The sequence below is a fragment of the Peromyscus maniculatus genome, chromosome 5 (assembly GCF_049852395.1).
Source record: "Peromyscus maniculatus bairdii isolate BWxNUB_F1_BW_parent chromosome 5, HU_Pman_BW_mat_3.1, whole genome shotgun sequence".
Lineage (NCBI taxonomy): Eukaryota > Metazoa > Chordata > Mammalia > Rodentia > Cricetidae > Peromyscus > Peromyscus maniculatus.
In genome coordinates, this window is record NC_134856.1 from 43,445,407 (window position 1) to 43,464,683 (window position 19,277).

At 44.5% G+C, this 19,277-nt stretch overlaps 1 protein-coding gene across 3 annotated transcripts in view; it reads left to right on the forward strand.

The window, feature by feature from the left end:
- Positions 1-19,277, forward strand: part of Hydin (HYDIN axonemal central pair apparatus protein) — a 358,418-nt gene that overhangs the window by 105,073 nt on the left and 234,068 nt on the right. For all 3 annotated transcript variants that reach the window (XM_042277692.2, XM_015992939.3, XM_076571514.1), the window contains exon 10: positions 11,158-11,257. In XM_042277692.2, the coding sequence (XP_042133626.1) occupies positions 11,158-11,257 (100 nt within the window). The remainder of the gene's footprint in view (positions 1-11,157; positions 11,258-19,277) is intronic.

The following is a 19,277-nucleotide window of genomic DNA, read 5'->3' on the forward strand; positions in this document are numbered from 1 at the left end:
GGGGCCAAACAAATTGGGGCTATGTGGAAAGAGAAAGTGGCTGTCTAAGTGGCAGAATTCAAACAGTACTTCGTCATGAGCAGATCCTTCCCAAAGAACACACATTGGAGCTGACATTCTGTAGGCCCCAGTTTGGCCGGTGCTGATGAAGATCTGAGACCCATTGCAGGAGAGTGGGACACTCAACAGGGATTGGAAGGTTTACCCTGATACCCATGTGTGGCTTGAATTGGAGGAAGGTGGATAGAGGAAGAGTTGGATGGTATAGGTCAGTCAGTGGAAGGTGATGGAGGACAAGGGGCATAATAAACTGGTCTGCAGCCAAGATCAGGATGATTTCATGAGGGTAACAGTGACCTGGAACAGTCCCAGGGTACTTGGAAAGGAAAGGAGATGACAGATATGAGATATGGTCAAAAGGAAGACACAGCGAGCTTTTTGATTGGTCGTTGAGATTGAGACACTGTAAGGGTGGTAGATCTCATAAGTGACTGGCGGAATTATGACATCTTTGATAGAAATTGGCAAATTAATAGTTCTGGTCTGGGTCTTGGCTTTGCAGATAATAAATGTGGCCTAAACTAGCCATCTGCTCTCCCTTGACTGCGGGCTCATTATACACTAATGAACTGTGAATATTGGGAATGGGCCAGTCTTATCTTTTTTGACTCATAAATTCTGTCTTTAATTTGGAGTCACACTCTGAGCTCCTAAGACCAAGAAATGCTTTATCCTCATCCCCAGCACCTGGTTCAGTGCTAATAAGTGGTGTATGGATATATAGCAATCAGAAAATAATGAGGTTGGCTCTGAGCATGTCAAATTTGAGATTACTACAGATGTCCAGGGAGCTTCAAAAACACAGAACTAAAATTGGTTCTGGAAGAGGTCCAGAGAACTCAGGACCAGAAGCTCTCAAGATCTGTGAGGCTACTGTAAAGGTCTTTATTGAAGACATGGGAGTTCTAAGAGCAGGGGGATAAAGGGCAGGCTTAGAGGCTTACAAGAGCATCTCCATGCAGCCACCTCAAGGGGACCCAGGAAGAGAGTAAATGCTGGAGTCTCAGAGTGTGCGAGAGAAGCACACACCCACTGAGAGCTTCCTCCACACCCAGGGCACCTAGTCCTGCACCGTTGTCTACTGACCTTCTCTTCTGAGTATTGCTCACCGTCAGGTCTCTTTTATCAAATGGTCACTCCTTACTTTCTGACAGCTTAGCTGTGCATTGCTGACTAGCTTTCTTCTGTGGTGTGATCCCAGTTAAACAGCTTCTTGCTCTGAGTTGATCTTGCAGCAGACGCAGAAAAGATGAGGAGCAAGCAGTGTTACCAGCTGATCTAATAACCGAATAGTCATATTCTACCCAAATAAATAAAGCAAAAGGTCGTTAGCAGGGGGAGAGACCACCTTGCCTTCTCATGGGCTGACTGTTTTGCCTCTGGCCATGGAGGAAGAACAGCACGTTCAAGTGAGGTAAGCATAAAAGAGAGACAAAAGCAACCAACAAGCAACAATAACAAAAAACAGAAATAAAAAAAAAATCTCATCTCATGTTATCAGGTCTACATCTATAGAGCTTTATTCTTCAAACACGTCAGCTAATACTAAAGTTCAGCTTAGTCCTGCTTATGCACTGTGTGCCCTGCATATTAAGTATTTTATGAGAACATTGTTCCAGTTTCAGAGGCTCTTCCCATTTAAAGCAAGGAAATTCAAGACCAGGAAATCATCAGTCCTGACCCCAGAAGTGGTGATGGGCTTGAATTTAAATCTCATTTGATTGATATTATCATATGAGGAGTAGTTTGGTTCAATCCTGTAGGCCCCAAATTCTATAGTAGCAAGTTCTTACTGTGCTCCCAAACTGCCTCACCATTTGGTCCTTTGATGGTTTGAATGAGAAGGCCCCCAAAGGGTCATGTTTGGATACTTGGTCCCCAGTTGGTGGATTAGGAGATATGAACTTGTTGGAGGAGGTATGCCATTGTAGGCAAGCTTTGAGGTTTCAAAAGACTCCTGCCATTCCCAATTAGCTCTCTATCTCCTGCTTATCGGTCAAGATGTGAACTCTCAGCTATCCCACCTACTGTATCTTTGCCCTGCCATCATGGACTCTGACCCCCTGAAACCAGAAGCCCCATCAAAATCTTTCTTTTCCAAGTCACCTTAGTCATGGTATTCTGTCACAGCAAAGAAAAGTAACTAAGACAGGTCCCATGTCTTAGCAAATTTCTTGTGCCCATTCTTTGTGAAATGAGGCCATAAACACAGCCACTGGGTCTGCTGCTTAAACTCTAGGGAGTTAGATTTGGGTCTCTTGAGTCGTGATGGCCACAGAACCACAGAGCCCTAGGCCTTTGATGTCTCCTATTTCCTCAGGATATGGACAGAGGGGAGGCTGGCCACTACTCTACTGATGCAGGGCTGGGATTTTGTCCTTTGTGGGACTTAGAAATGTCCTTTGTGTGAAAAAAAGAGGGCACTAAGGACCCAGATTAACCAGAAGACAGAAGACCAAAAGGAATTTTGTGAAATGGTACTTATTTATCTATGGATATTTTACAGCCATTAGGATAACTGTGTACTCATTAGAGCCTATGAGACATAGCTATTTACTTCAAGTTTTTCATATATCAATTTTTGATAACATCTTGGCATATTAATGTCATTAGCTTGGCTCTCTCCATTTATTGCTGACCAGGAAGGCATGGGACTATGCAGACTCGTGGTGATTTGTTAAGCCACCCGCTTCCATATGAGATTTTCCCCATCTTCAGAAAGAACCTGCCATACTGAGTCTATTATGCATGTTTTGTGCCTTCCAGAAAAGCAAATGGAATTGACTGTTTCATAAATATAATATTCAGTTGTGCCAGTCGGACCACATCTGGCCGAACTTTGATGATCTCATTCTGTTATTTCCTCTGCTCAGGTCTCCTGAGTACCCCTGAAAGAGAGAAATTCAAAAGACAAAAACTCAATTCTGGAAATTGAAGGGTGAGAGAATATCACCAGGCAAAAAGAGAATTAAACTTTTGCTTCCCATGGGCGACTAGCAATCCTGAGATCTCAATACAGGTGTAACCATCCTGTCTCTGAACTGTGATGCTCCTGGCTCAGGTCACACCTTGAAGACAGCAATTTTCTGAACATGGAGCACTTGTTTTCTCAAAAAGAAAGGTCTGAATATTTCAAGATATTTTCCCAACTAGCGCCTGCTGCACGTCTGAAGTGTTTGAGCTGGCCCAATATTCCTGCTCCCCTTACCCTACATCTCCTCCATCAGAGTAGACTTAACCCAGCAGCCCTAGGGAAGCCAAAGCTTCACCTAACAGAGCTTTCAAAGGGGAGAGACACTGGATCATTTCTTCATCACTGTGCGAGTAATAGTAACCCGTGCTCTGATGTTATTTAAGCCTGAGAGAAATGTGCTGTTCTAGCAATTCAGACTTGTAAAGCACAGCTCAAATTTAGTTTACTTGATCCTTTTCCTCATTCGGCAGAGTGGGTGAGCTCAGCAGAGCCAGGTTGGGTGCAAGTCCAGATGGCTAGCAAGAAGAAAGACTCGGTGCCTTTTGTCCCCGGCTCCAATCATTAGCTGTGACTCACAGGGCAAACACGTGGGTGCTGACTCCTTGGAAATGGACACCAGGAAGGAGCCCAAGGACACGGATCTGCTGAGAGTGAACTGCCCTTGACAAGCTCTACTGGTGCGCTTGCCCCCCTACCCCCCATCCCCCACCCCCACAGCCTCGTTCATTAGGATTCTCCTTTCAGGTCTTCGTGCTAAGGCCCACTTTTTGGCAATTGTACCAGAACATTCACTATTGTGTTGAAGAACCAGTGTGGGTGGAAGGAGGTCCAGGGAAGCCTTAGAAAGAGCAAGGCTGCTCATGGCTCATTAAATTAGTTAACACCTTTCCTTTCTGGGAAAGAGAGAAAGACTTGGACATCACACATGGCCACCTCTACCAGCTAAGGACGCCGTGGAGTTCTGTGTGTTTGAGCTGAAGATGGAATCAAGGCAGAAAGTGCCTTTTGTGAAGCTTCCTCTGCCAGAAGGACAGATCATAGAGCTCTCTCTCGGGAACTTTCATGGGTATTATTTTGAAAACCATAACTTGGCTTGACTTACAGTATCTTGTCCCGGCTGAAGTAACTGAGTAGTCGATCTCTTTGCAAGCCTTGTGTCAATTCGGTCTTTTCTTTCAACAACAAGAAGGATAGTTTACTTGTCATTTTTTTATACTTCCATACTGTATTTGGTCAGTTGGTATTTACACCAAGTGTCATTAAAGGTGGCCAAAGTTTTTGTTATTGATTGGATCTGTTGTGAATAGTAGAAAAGTTTACAGCATTTGTGGGTAGATTGGTCATTGACAGGATTTTGACATTGAGGGAGGGCTGGGCAGATGGCTCCGTGTTTAAGAGTGCTTGCTGTTCTTGCAGAGGACAGGAGTTCAGTTCCCATCCCCATATCCAGTGGCTCACAAAGGCCTGTAACTTCAGCTCCAGGGGGATATGATGCCCTCTTCTGGCCTTTGTGGATATCTTCATGTGTGTGTGCATACATACCTACATACATATATACACACACAGGCATACACACTCATAAACAATTTTTTTTAAAAAAATCTTATTTTAAAAGTTCAAAACAGAAATTTGACTTTGAGAGCATGTTTTCATTTTCTGAGAAAATTTCTTTGTTTGCTTGCTTATTTTGGGAGATGGGATCTACTGGGCTCTTCTTAAACTCATAGCCTCAAGTGGTCTTTCTGCTTTAGCTTCTGGAGTAGCTAGAACTAGTGTGATTCTTCTTGTTGCATAAGGGAGATGATGGAGTAGTTGAAGATGCTTATGCCACCAAGCATGAAGGAAGTCACTTTATTTCGGAGCTCTACTTGGGTGTCTTAGGGTTTCTGTTGCTGTGAAGAGACACCCTGACCACGGTAATTCTTATAAAGGAAAACATTTAATTGAGGCTGGCTTACAGTTCAGAGATTTGGTCCATTGTCATCATGGCAGGAAGCATGGCAGCATGCAGGCAGACATGGTGCTGGGGAAGTAGCTGAGAGTTCTACATCCTGATCCACAGGCAGCAGGGAGAGATGGTCCAAGTGGGCGTGGCTTGAACACACGTGCAACCCCAAAGCCCGCCTCCACAGAGACATACTTCCTCCAACAAGGACACACCTCCTAATAGTGCCACTCCCTATGGGCCAAGTATTTAAACACAAGTCTATGGGGCTATACCTATTCAAATCACCACAACACATTTGTCTCTTTGTAAATTAGAAATTGACTGGAAAGCTGCACATCAGAATTTTTATTGTAAACATTGAGTCCTGCTTTCCAGATCAATCAAGAAAGTTAAATACACGTGTAACTAACTGTTCTTGTACTTTAAATTTCCACCTAGCAAGATTTTCAAGAAATGATTCTTCAAGGTTTTTTTTTTTTTTTTTTTTTTTTTTTTTTAGAATTTTTGAAGGAGGTTTTCACAAAAGTCCCTTTGATCCAGTACAACTTTTTGAAAGTCTGTCAGCCACCTGTCTGCTAACCCTTACACCTGGCTCTTCTGAGAATTTACTTTTGTATGTCCCCTCCACTTCATTACGATCACTTATTCCTGCCTTTCAATGTGTCTAATTGAACATTTATTTATCAATTCATTCATTCATTTGTGTGTGTGTGTGTGTGTGTGTGTGTGTGTGTGTGTGAGAGAGAGAGAGAGAGAGAGAGAGAGAGAGAGAGAGAGAGAGAGAGAGAGAGAGAGTGTGTGTGCCTGCTTGGATGTCAGAAGACAACTTGCTGGAATCAATTCTTCCACCATTACCCACTGAGACATCTAATTGGCACTATCTATTTTCATGTGTGTGCTGGATATTGAGTATAAAAGAATTGTAGCAGCTTCAGATGGCATCTGTCAGTTATTGAGGTTAGAAGACCCATCCTAAATGTGGGCTGTACCATTCCATAAGCTGGGAATAAAAATGAGAAAACGAGCTGAACAGTAGCCATCGCTTTCTCCCCACTGACTGTGGATACAGTGTGACCAGCCACCTCCAGCTCCTGCTGCCCTGATGTCCCTGCCACGATGGACTATACCCTCAAACTGTGAGACAAAGGAAACCCTTCCTTTAAAAATGTCAGTCATCTTTAAGGACACCTCTTTCGCCATATTTATCACCTGCCACGGCATCAGTGGCTGCATACTCAGAGCATCCAGATAGGCTCAACATGAAGTTGCTTGGTTCATTGTTTTTGTTCAGAAAGAGCTAGAAAGTTCCAAGAATAATAATATAATATTAGGATAATTAGCATGGACTTAACATTAAACTTAAAAATTCAAAGTTGATTCCTTCTAGTAAGTCATCTAGTTGATGAATGAAATACAATTGTCCTACTCAAAACAGAGCAGAGGAAAGACAAAGCATAAGAGCAAAGGGAAAACGATTATAGTAGAACTGGGGGCCACTGTATTTTTTTTACGTCAAGGTAATAGAGATAGATTGAATCCTCTAAACTCAGGTTCCCATTTGGAGTGGGAAAATGGTCAGAGACTTAGCAGGAGGAAGCGGGAGCAGCAGGGTTCCAGGGAGGAGGCAGCTCCAGGGGTCCAGGGAGGAGGCAGCTCCAGGGGTCCAGGGAGGAGGCAGCTCCAGGGGTCCAGGGAGGAGGCAGCTCCAGGGGTCCAGGGAGGAGGCAGCTCCAGGGGTCCAGGGAGGAGGCAGCTCCAGGGTCCAGGGAGGAGGCAGCTCCAGGGGTGAGGGAGACAGGATGTTGATGCTGGAGCCAGAAGGGAAATTTCTGAAGGTTTTGATTTTCTGAAATGTCAGAGCTGAGCAATAAAGAATGAGAAGGCATTTCCAGAAGCATGAGTGGCCCAGAAGTTGATTTCAGCAGGACTAGTAAGATGAGACGCGTCAAGGCAAGGAGTAGAGCGGGGCCATTTGGGGCTTACTGCCTGTTTGTAAGGTTTATCTTTTGATTTGCTAGGAAATGTCCTGCCTTTTTTTTTTAACCAACTTTTTTTTTTCTAGAAAGAAGTAGAAGTTTCACTTTTTAATGAAGCCCAGCTGAAAAGTAGAAGTAGCGAACGGCCTCACACTACCAGCATCCTCCGAGGGAGGAAATGGAATGCCCACACTTTTGTTGTGACAGACACTCAGCCCTATTAGTTCACTGTCACATGCTGTGACCCAGGAGAGGACTTTAGAGTAGCATTTGTCCTTGAGTTATCCCCCATGTTCAGAAAAAGATCAGGTTATGAGTGGATGCTGCAGACTCAGCAAAGCAGCTGCAGTTGTGCATGCGAAGGCCTCAGTCAGCAAAGCTGCTGCAGTTCTGCATGCGAAGGCTCCAGTGCAGGTCCTCATCCAATCGGAGCCCTATGGACTGGCTCCTTATGCTGGCCTTCTGTCACCAGAGGACCCTCTCACAATCTCACCTGGGTGTCAGTACCCCCTTCTCCTGGGATCCAGGTCACCTCTCAACTGTGTCTCACTTCCCCACCCTTCATTTTTACCTAGCAGACTCATTTGACCATGGCAGGTTCAAAAGTGTTTGGAGGCTCAGGCCATGCTCCCTTTTGTCTGTGCATACACCATGGACTCTGTGGCTTGGAGGCCATGAAAATGGTCTGGCCTACCCCAATTCATAGGCTCCTTTTGTTCTCACATGTTCTGAAATAATCCGACTTCTAGGTCATCCTTTGGGGGCCACTTCTGGCTACTCACATTTTTCTAGCATAGATTCTCTGGGGAACCAGAATGTCCCTTGGTACTTTGGTCAGTTTGTGTTGGAGCAAACTGGCTGCATCTACTCAGTGTCTGGTCAGAGTGGGGTCTAAACACACCAACAGATTCACACCCATCACATGGATTAGGAAGACGCCCGAATCTCCAGTCATTCTTGGGAAGGAAACCCACTGGTACACCTTCAGCTGGCTGAAGATTTGGCTGAATGGCTGAGCCACATCTGCTTGGCCTGTCTGCCTTTTCTAGTACCAGTCAAGGGGCCAGGTATTTTCCATTTATCAGAAGGGAACGAATATTTGTTTCAAGGCCTTGCAAAGCTCTACAGTGAAATCTCTAAGTCTAGGAGAGTGCTTTGGACTTCCCTGTCCCCTGTGAGATCTCAGGGGCCTCCCTGCCACCCCAGTTGTATGTTTTGACAAAAAGAGCAGGAAGAGGGGCTTCAGAAATGAATGGTGTCTGATGCTAACTCTATAAGGTACAAGCAGAGCGAGACAGCTGACTCACTGGACAGTAGCAAGCACCTACCAAGAGCCACCTCTGCCTGGATGCTGGAGATGGAGGAGTGAGTGCCTAGCTTTCTTCTCTTGGACTTCCTGGGGATGCAAAACCACTTCATGACCTTTGTAGCCTCACTGTTGCTTCTTGGAGCCTTGGTATCCCCCCAACACACACTAAGTTCGGAGGGATACTGCCTGAGAAGGTCATAGATCATTCCGATTGCTCTCATAAATAAATCAAAACTGCCTCTAGTCTCCTGTTTTCCACTCTTGTCTGATGTTGCCTGTTCTTCAGGTGCTGGTGTTGAACCAAGGATCTTACCTCTGCAAGGTGATGAGGTCAGCCATTTGCTTTCCTCTCGATTCTTTATTCCCGGAGGATTTTTTTCCTTCCCGCCAGACTAGATCTGGTGTGCTTTGGAGACTGTCTGAAACTGGAGCCTAATTATTTATTAAGTTGTCTTGCCTTGATTTTCTATTGAGCTGTGTATAGATTTCTCAATGTGTTTAGTACTTGTGCTCATTCGGCCCTATTTCAAAAGCTTTGGGAAAGAGCACATATTTTCCCCCTGCTTTTTCACCCTTTCAGTTTGGTCCTTCTAAGTGGCATGGAAGTAACATGGATGGTGGGCAATCAGCATCTAGGGAGCTCTTACTGAACACATGGCCTTTCCAGACCTTGGGGGTGGGGCGGGGCTCTCAGAATCAGGTGCACTTAGCACCTCTTACAGCTTGAGAAATTAATGAAGAGACACCAGGTTATATGGTCAGTGCAATATTTTAAATCAGGGTTATATGGCTTATTCCATCACAGTAGCAAAACTTGGGTTTCTTACTATGGTTTGGGGTGGGTTAAATTAAAGTGAGAGATGGCTGACTGGGTCAGAAACGTTCTGATCTGGCCACTGTCCGCCCTTGGGACATTACTTGGCTCCATAGAGCATTTCTGTTTGCTGTCGCTTCCGAGTTAGGAAGGTAGTGCCTCCGCTGAGAAAGTCAGGTAATTCTCCCTCCTAGGCTCCTGTGGACCTTATTTTTATAGGGACAACCTTTGTCATGTGTGTTCATGTCAACACCCAGCTAATGGCTAAGCTCCTTGCAGTCTTGGCCTACCCTGTCTCCTCTGAAGTCCCAGGGCTGCATAAGCATGGGGTGGATAGCAGATGTCCACTGAACACACATGTCTTAAAAATGCCCTGTCCCACAAAGCGTGGTGACACATACCTGCAGTCCAGCACTTTAGGAGACGGAGTCAGAGGATCATGAGTGTGAGGCTAGCCTTGGCTTCGTAATAAAACTCCATTTCAAGAAAAAAAATTATCCTTCCTGGTTTCTTCATTAATACATTTTATATTCATAAACTCACTGACATTCTCTTTAAATGTTGTTCAAAATTTGTGCTACTTGATAAGTTACCAAGAAGTGTAAGTCTACATCTGCTGAGTAAAATAGTGTTTTCTCATGTGTTGTAAAAGTGTTTCCTTCAGATTCCCAGGATTTCAGCCTTGGTGTGTGGTTTAGTGAGAATGTAAATTGGTATAGCCATTACAGAAAACAATGTAAGGTTCCCAAAGAAATTAAAAATAGAACTACCATATGACCCAGAATCTCTCTTCTTGCTACAGACCCAAAGGAAGTAAACTTAGTATTGCACAGGCCCAGTCCCATGTTTCCTGCATCATGATTTAAATAGCCAGCCTGGGGGACTACTTGAGTATCCACAGGCAGGCGAATGGAGAAAGAAATGTGATATGTACACACAACGGGATATTGTTCAGCCTTAAAAGAGATCCACTGTTGGGTTGGCAGGATGCTCAATGGGAAAGGTACTTCTCACCCAGCCTGACTGACAAGCAGAGTTTAATTATTGGGCTCCACATGGTGGAGGGAGAGAAGCATCTCCAGCAGATTGTCCTCTGTCCTTCGTATGCACACTGTGGCATGCACTCATTTGCAAGAGTGTGTAAATAAATGCAAAACCCTTTAGGGGCATCTCTGACATTTGCAACAATATTGGTGAGTGAATCAGGCTGGACCCTGAAAGGCAAGAAATTAAAAATAGAACTACCATATGACCCAGAATCTCTCTTCTTGCTACAGACCCAAAGGAAGTAAACTTAGTATTGCACAGGCCCAGTCCCATGTTTCCTGCATCATGATTTAAATAGCCAGCCTGGGGGACTACTTGAGTATCCACAGGCAGGCGAATGGAGAAAGAAATGTGATATGTACACACAACGGGATATTGTTCAGCCTTAAAAGAGATCCACTGTTGGGTTGGCAGGATGCTCAATGGGAAAGGTACTTCTCACCCAGCCTGACTGACAAGCAGAGTTTAATTATTGGGCTCCACATGGTGGAGGGAGAGAAGCATCTCCAGCAGATTGTCCTCTGTCCTTCGTATGCACACTGTGGCATGCACTCATTTGCAAGAGTGTGTAAATAAATGCAAAACCCTTTAGGGGCATCTCTGACATTTGCAACAATATTGGTGAGTGAATCAGGCTGGACCCTGAAAGGCATGTTCTTATGTGTGTGTAGGCTTTAAAAACAGAATTGTGGAAACAAAGCATAGAATGGCAGGTACCAGGGCTCAGAGGGTGATTATGGGCAAACAGGGAGGTGTTGGTCGAACAGCACAAATACACAGCGGTGAGTCCCGGAGATCCAGTGCACAGCGTGACACACGCAGTTAACACATGTGTTAGAAATTCGGGAAGAGTAGACCTAAGGTGCTCTGTGGCACACCAAAGGACCTGCTTAAGAAATGCATCTTGACCATAAGGACCCTTTTGCTGTCCATACATGTGTCAAAACTTCATGTACTTTTTAAATATATGAAAAAATACAGGGAATTATGGTTTGAAAACAATGCTTTCCTTTTTTGTTCATGTTTCAGGAAGGCGATGTCTGGCCTAACTCATCAGCTGAAATCACCGTGTACTTTAACCCCCTAGAGGCAAGGCTCTACCAGCAGACGGTTTACTGTGACATTTCAGGTATGAACATATAGCACATGTGTGCATAAATGTGTGCATGTGTGTGTGTTTGTATATTTATACGTGTGTGTGTATATATATATATAATATATATGTATGCAAGTATATGTGTGTATGTATGTGTGTGTATGAGCTCACAGTGGTTGAGATATTTAGATGAAGCAAGGCAGTGGTGGCGCACACCTTTAATCCCAGCACTCAAGAGGCAGAGGCAGGTGGATCTCTGTGAGTTCAAGACCAGCCTGGTCTACAGATCGAGATCCAGGACAGGCACCAAAACTACACAGAGAAACCCTGTCTCGGAAAACAAAACAAAACTTACCAGTTATAAAGTGGAGAAAACTCGGTTTTACAGTGAGGAGCACAGAAGAGGAGGGTCTCACTTGTAGAACAGGTAGTCTCCCAGGACCACTCCACTAGGATGCAGTAAGGACACAGCATCCTGTCTGCGGTATCAGGACCAAACTACCTCAGTGGGTCAGATCCAGAAGATGCTTCCAGCAAACCAGCACAAATTGCCTGGATCTTCACAAACTTCAAGGCCATGGAAGTCGAGGGAGGGAGGAAGAACTGTTCGAGACCCAAGAGAGCAGCAATGTGGTCCAGACTGAATGCATCGCTGCACAGAGCATCAGTGGGGAAGACAAGGAAGGTCTTTGTCCTTCTAGGGGACTCTTCTGTGTTTATCATCCATCCATTGATTCAGTCATTGTTTGCCAAGACAGGATCTCACTTTGTAGCCTAAGCTACATACTGGACTCATTGTGTATGTAGTCCAGGCAGGCCTCAAACCTTCAGAGACCATACCTCAGCTTCCCTATGCTAGGATTACCAACATGAACCACCACATCCAACTTCATGTTTATAAACCTTCAGACTTTTTAAAATGCTAATGGTTTTGAAAAAATAGGCAGACAGCAAAATTATAGAGTCAGAAAGTAGCCTTTTTCTCCTGTAATACTGTCAAGAAGCATGCTCAGTGGTTTTTTTGGGGGTGAGGGGTGAGGCGGGGTGCTTGCTAACACTTATATTGCTGTTTGTTGATTTGCTAACTTCACACTAATGTGATTAAACCACTAGCAATCCACGGAATCAGCTTAATGATCAAAGGAATTTATTTGGGAGTAAACTCACAATCCCCAAATTTATCATAGGGTCCAAGAAAGCTGAGCTAAGTCCCATGCTGAATGGCTTGGTCCAAGATCTCAGCATCCAAACCACGAGGTAGCCAAGACAATGCTGCATACGTGCATCCCAGGTCTTAAGGGTCCCCAAGTGGCCATGCCCCAGGGGCGTGTACCTCAAGGTCATAGGCAGGTGTAACAGTTACAGCTGCCTCACCGGGGCGGTGCTTCAGGGCACGGCTCACACACCTACCTACGGCATCACACAATTCTCTTTGGTCTCCAATATGAAAGACAAGTATTTAGTTTACTTTTGTCTTCTATTTCCTCCCCTATGTTCATTGAGTTATAATTTGCATACAGTAAAAGTCACCCTGTCACTGCGCATTTTGACAAACCCGAGTACTGGTATCACCACCACCTGAGGATATAGAAAATCCCTATCACCCCAAAGAGTCCCTTTATGCCCCTTTGCAGGCGACACTAAGCCATATCTTGCCCTTGACAAGCCAGTTATTTTTGTTATATTTATTTTGTGAGTTTAAATTCTATATTAAACCCTAATGGTTTCGTTCCCTGGACTTTATAATGTCTCTTGTGTGTAAAGATATCAGTACACCTAACCTGCCCAGCACTGTTCTGATGTCCTTCCCTTCCGCCTTTTATGAGTCTTTCTAGTTTTTTTTTTAAATAAGTTTATTATTGATAACCGTAGTTAAGCCTACTATTGATTTACCTAGATGTCACTTGAAGACTAGATGTCCCTAAGGCCTCCACCAAGTCGTCTCCCCTTTATAGCCCATCAGTAACTTGTACGCCCACCTCTACTGTGTCATGTGTGGGCTGCCCGGGATAGTAGGGATGCTTTGATTATTGAAACTGGGAGGATGAGTGAGGAGTCCACAATCACTGAGGGCCTGTCTGCTGCCCAGATCCCACCATTCTCCGTATCTGTGAAGTCCCTCTCCCCAGCCAGCCTAAGACTGTGCAGCAGGATGGTCTGCCAACCAAGACTCTGCTAACCTCTCCTTTGAATACGCCTATCACCTTAAATGTTACGGGGATCATTTTCATGCTTTCCTGTGTAGAGTTACCATCTATGTATTTTATTCATCCCTAAACAAAATGGTCTCGGCGTCCTCTTTTTGAAGTTTGTATGTGGGACTCGTGCTGTATAGAGCCTATGTTGCAAGCACCAAGAACACAAAGCTGCTCAATAAATATTCAGTGAAAAAGCAAATAATTGAAACAAAAATATAACCAAATGGGTGACTGCATTCTGGTTTGATTGGGTGTTTTCCTTGCACATGGAGGAAGGATTCTCATGGCGGCCCTATGATGAATACAGAATGGATGAGGAGTTTCAGATTGATATAAATCTCCTTCTGTGCTACAGACCAGCATCCAGGACACCAGGTTCCTCAGAGAATCTGCAGGAAATGTTTGGCAGGGTGCCAGTGTTCAGATGCAGGCTGGAAACATGCCAGTATGTGGCCCCCATGCCACAGGTGGTGGGACCTCCTCCAGCTCCCTGGGGACACTGTGCTTGGCATCCTTCCAGGGGGCTGGCTGCTCTCCAGGAGGTTCCCAAACAATACACCACGAGTTGTATTCATCTATTGTTTCCTTTGTGGTTCCAAATTCTCCACAGCATTCTTGTCCTGGGTAAGCCGAATGTAATTTTTCCATCTGTGTGACAGTCTTCTTTATTCTGTTAGTCATTTACTAAAAGATTCGGTTGCCAAGGAAGGGCTCTGTTTATATACTAATTCCATATTATCATTCCTGTGAGTTCCGTGTAATTCTGTGTCCTTTGGAGGGCTGCTGATGATTGCTGGCTCTTATCATCAACCAGGTGGCAAAACCCCCTGGCCTTATGTCACCAAGAAACATTTGTTAAGTGGATAGAAAAGTTCCTCCCTGGCTTCTTTCCTTTTGTTTGCATTTGCTCGAAGCTACTGTAGTAGGTGGTTTTCTCACCTCTCAGCAAAATACCTGACAGAAGCAACTTAGGGGAGGAAGGGCTTATTCTACCTCCCAGCTGCAGAGGGTACAGTCCAGCATGGCACCGCAGAAGCAGCAGAGCTCACACCAGTGAGAGCATATGCCGAGACTCCCCACATCTCCGCAGACCAGGAAGCAAAATACTTGGGCTGAAAGTGGGGCCTGTAACCCTCCAGGCCTGTTTCCCAGGAATTACTTCTTCCAGCCAGGAACTTCCTAAAGGTTCTAAAGTCACCAAAAATAGCTCTGCCGGCCAGGGACCAAGTGTTCAAATGTGAGTCCATGGGGAACATCTCACATTCAAACCCCAAAAGGCATCTCTGTTCATAGAAGAGTTCTGATTCTTCTTCACACTTTTTTAAAGGAACCATCCTCTGTGTGTGTGTGTGTGTGTGTGTGTGTGTGTGTGTGTGTGTGTGTGTGTGTACCTGCGGAGGCCAGAGTTAGAGGTGGTTGTGAGCTGGCAGCGTGGGTGCTGGGAACCGAACTCTGGTCCTCTGCAAGAGCAGCAGGCGTCCTTCCCTGCTGCCATCTCTCCAGCCCCAACTTGGCACCTGTCAAGACAGCTGGGAGTAGACTTCAGTTGCTATATTATCTCTCTTTGCTCTCAAGTTCATATTAAGAATTGCCTTGGGCTTTGGTACCTGTGGTTCCATTGTGATGGATTTGCCTTTACCAATCCTACTTAGTACTTGTAGGTTTCATCAGATTATGCAAGTCTTATCAGTTTTGGAAAATTCTCATCATCTACCTCTTCAGTGTTGCTTTCTTCTCTTCCCAGTTCTCAGAATTATTTAAGAATTAGTGTTTTCTTCAATCTCCTTTCTCTCTTTGACTTATTCTGTTTTATATTTTATTTATTACTATATTTATCTACTTGTGTGATAGCACAAGCACATGTGTGGAGATCAGAGGACTACTTGGAGTCAGTTCTCTCCTTCCTCCACATGGGTCCTGGGGGGTCACACTTCCGGTCATCAGTCTGGGCAACAACTGTTTTTACACACTGAGCCATCTCGAAGGCCGCTATTCTGAGTATTTTATTCTAGGTTCTTTCTTCTACTTGACTAGTTATCTCTTTAGCTATATCTATTCTTGGTATACTCGTCTACTCAATTTTAACTTTCATTGACCTCGTTTTTAGAAATCATGTAATTCCATATTTGTTCCTTCACTGTGGTTTCTATTTCTTGCTTCAGCTCCTGGAACCCATCTGATGGTGTGTAAGCTTGGATTGCAGACTTATACCTGGGACTTTGATTTTTCCCGGGAGCCCCTTCCCCTCGTCAGACTGCTAGCTAGATGACAGGCCTCATCACTTCATTCTAGGCCAGTAGGTGGAATTTTCCTAGACTGTTTTTGTTGTTGTTTTTAGAGGTAGATTTTCCAGGGTTCTGGGTTTATGCAAAGATCTTGGTTCAGTTCTCTGTTCCTGGATAAGAACAAGTCCTTACATCTTCCTGGTGTGAAGATAAAACAGGAACCACCAGACCATAACGCCTGTGCCTACTCTGCAAATCATTGGACCTTCTTAGTTTACTAGGCTTGGGTGCGTTCCCTCTTCATTTCTCATATCTGGTATTGTCCTTCCTTTATTAGGAGCTTAGATAAATGCTAAAATGTATATTTGTCATGCTTTTAATCAGATTTATTTACTCTTTACATAGGAGGTGAAGGAGTGATCTGAGTTAGCTAAACCTGCCTTGTTGTCCGTTCACATAGTTAACAATTTTCACACGTTTTTCAAGTTCATGTCCTTAGAAAATCTGCACCTGACCCAACTCTGCAAGAAATGCAGATTCTTGGGCTTCATCTGTGTTTTACTGAAGCAAAATTCTGAGGAAGCAGTGCTAGAGAATATGTATTTAATATATTTAAAATGAGGACCAGAAAGTAATTATAACAAAGTTGCAGGATAAAAGGTTCATATACAGAAAAAAGGGGTGTATTTCTATGTACTAACAGGGAACAGTGGGAAATTGAAATTTCAAAAGCAATATTGCTTAAATAGCATTAAGAATATAAAGTACTCAAGAGGTAAACTGGACAAAATGCAAGAGCTATACAGTGCAATGTATGAAACATTGCTGCAGTTGCAGACCTGTACAAATGGAAAACTCCACACTGCCTGTAGTCCGTGAATTTAAAGTTGTTAAAATGTCGCTCCCTCCCCGCTCCCTGTTTATCTATAGATTTGCTACAATCAAAATACAGATCTCAACTGCTTTTTAAAATAGGAATACACAAGTTGAGTCTGGAATTCCGGTGGAGAGTCTGGAGAGATGGCTCTGCGGTTAAGAGCACTGGGTGCTCTTTCAGAGAACCCAAGTTCAGTTCCCAGCACCCTGCAAGGTGGCTCACAACAGCCTGTAATTCCAGCTCCAGGGGACTGATCACCCTGCTTCTGCTGGCACCTGTGCACACTCTCCCCCCCTCTTTGCCCCCCTCTCTTCACACACACATGCTTCTAAAAACAATAAAGATAGATCTCTAAATTTCCTGTGGCAGAGAACCTAGATTCCTAAAAACGACTTAGGGAGAGAATCAAACGAGAAAGCTGCTGAGCCTACCTGACTCCCAGACAACTAAGTGGAAGACTGCGGTAGGTAACCCAGACAGCACAGGATGGTCTCATCGCTACATCTCACATCTTTTGCCATGCAAGGTAATATTTGGAGACTCAGGAATTGGGATGTGCATATCTTAGACACTCTTGTTCAGCCTGTTAGAGATCCTATGTGGATGTCACATGTAGTTCTTCACTTACTCAACACCTTCACTATCAAAAATCAGACTGCTGCAATATCCTTGTGTGGGTATCTAGAAATTCAATCATGTATAAGCACAAAGCTTTCCAGTAAGTATCATTTGAGACTCTCAGTGGCCACTGGGATGGCTGGACCCTGTTTTTATTTTACATTCAAGGAAGTTAGAACTTACAAAATTCAGATGAGCTGCCGGCCCAAGGAGCCTCCTCATCCAGTATTTGAATCCAGTTTGTCATGCTCCTCCATTCCATAAAGATACAGCTCCTATAAAATGGCTCCATTATTACAGCTGGGAGAAATGCTCACCCACCCAAAAATTACCCACCTCAAACTCCATCCAGTTCTCCTAAGATGCCTAAACTATCAACCTAACAGCTCATCAAACATTTCCATATAATACCAAGAATTTAAAACACATGAATTACCTATAAGTGTATCAATGGTTCACCCTAATCCTCCAAATGAGGTGTGAATTACATCTCTTTATACACTGCTATGCCCATGAACTGTAATATAAATAATAAAATAATATGCTGAGCAGTCTAAAATATTACCGAATTGGCCTCTGGCTAGAGGATGCCCTAGGTAGTTGGCAGAGGGTGACACCAAAGTGTGTGGAGGACTTAACTTTTCTTCAGGGAGCGATGGGGAAGGTGAGTCCACAGGCACACTAGGTTTCCCCTGAGGAATGTGGGAGGCCCTGTGCTCTCACAGAACAGCCTGTCAAAGGCTGCATCCCTTCAGCATTTCTGTTGCACGGGGCAGTGCAGGGGAGTGCAGGGGCTGAATGCATGGCTTGCTACTTTGGTCTGAGAAAATACCATAGACTAGGCAGTTTAGAAGCAAGAGAAAATTTATGCCTCCTGATTTTGGAGGCTGAGAAGTGTGAGATCAAGGTAGCAGCAGATTTGGTAACTGATAAGGGCCCATTTCTCACAGCACCATCTTGGGTGAGTCCTCACCCCATGGGAATCCCTCCGGGCCCTTTTGTAAGGACACGGACCTCATTCTGAAAGATTCTATGTTTATTATCTATTCTCTCCCCAAATCTCCACTTCCTAATCCCATCACCTTGGGGATTAGGATTTCAGTGAGTCAGTCTGAGTGTGTGTGGTGGGGGTGGGGGGGGTGGGGCAGGACAACAGACATGGCAGATAACAAGCTTTGGACGGCCTGTGCTTTGCATTTTCTGGTGTTGAATGCAATGTGGTCCGTTGCCTTTAGGGATTTCAGGCTCATTAAATGTGTCCTGTAGAGCATCCCTTTGTTTCTAAAACGCAGGGCTAGTTCATGCTAACGGGTGCACAAGAAACTGTGTTGTATTTAAATGCTTTAAAGAAGCTTTAAGATCTCACTCTTCTGGGAGGGGTCTGTCTTTGCAGCTTCCTGCTTCCTGCTGTTTGTCCTTCCTGCTGCTTTGTGCCCAAACAAGAAAAATATCTGCTTAGAAGTTCCTGTGAAAAAGGGGCGTTTGTAACGTGACCCTAAGATTTAGACAGACCCCTAGAAATGCAGGGGTGCTGGTTTCTTGCACTTATTCTGTCCCCAGTACAGGAAGTGGCTATCTACAGACAGGACTAGCTCCTTTAAGTAATTAATAATCCCCAGAGAAACATGGCCACTGCTTTGTTACAACACAACACACGTCCCTTTTTTTTGTTTATTTGTTTTGTTTTGTTTGTTTGTTTAAGGGAGCAGTCAAGGTAGAGGTGGAGCTGGAGAAGGTTTAGGCCTGACGGTTGGAACTTGCCCTGCTGTTTGTCCCAGGATACATTAGCAGTCCTCTCTCTTTGCCAGTCTGCAGATTGGAATCTCAATCAAAATACATTTCTCTTAACCACAGAGCCCAAGTCGTTGCCAAGAGAGTGGAGCTCCGGAGTAACAGTGAAGGGTGACAGTGTTGGAATGTTCTGAAAGTTGGACTTGTATTCTAGAGCAGTGGTTCTCAACCTGTGTGTTGTGACCCCTTTGGGGTGGAATGACCCTTTCCCAGGGGTCACCTAAGACCATCGGAAAACACAGATATTTGTAACAGTAGCAAATTTACCGTTATGAAGTAGCAACAAAAATAATTTCATGTTGGGGGTCACCACCAAGCGAACTGTATTGAAGGTCGCCGAGTTA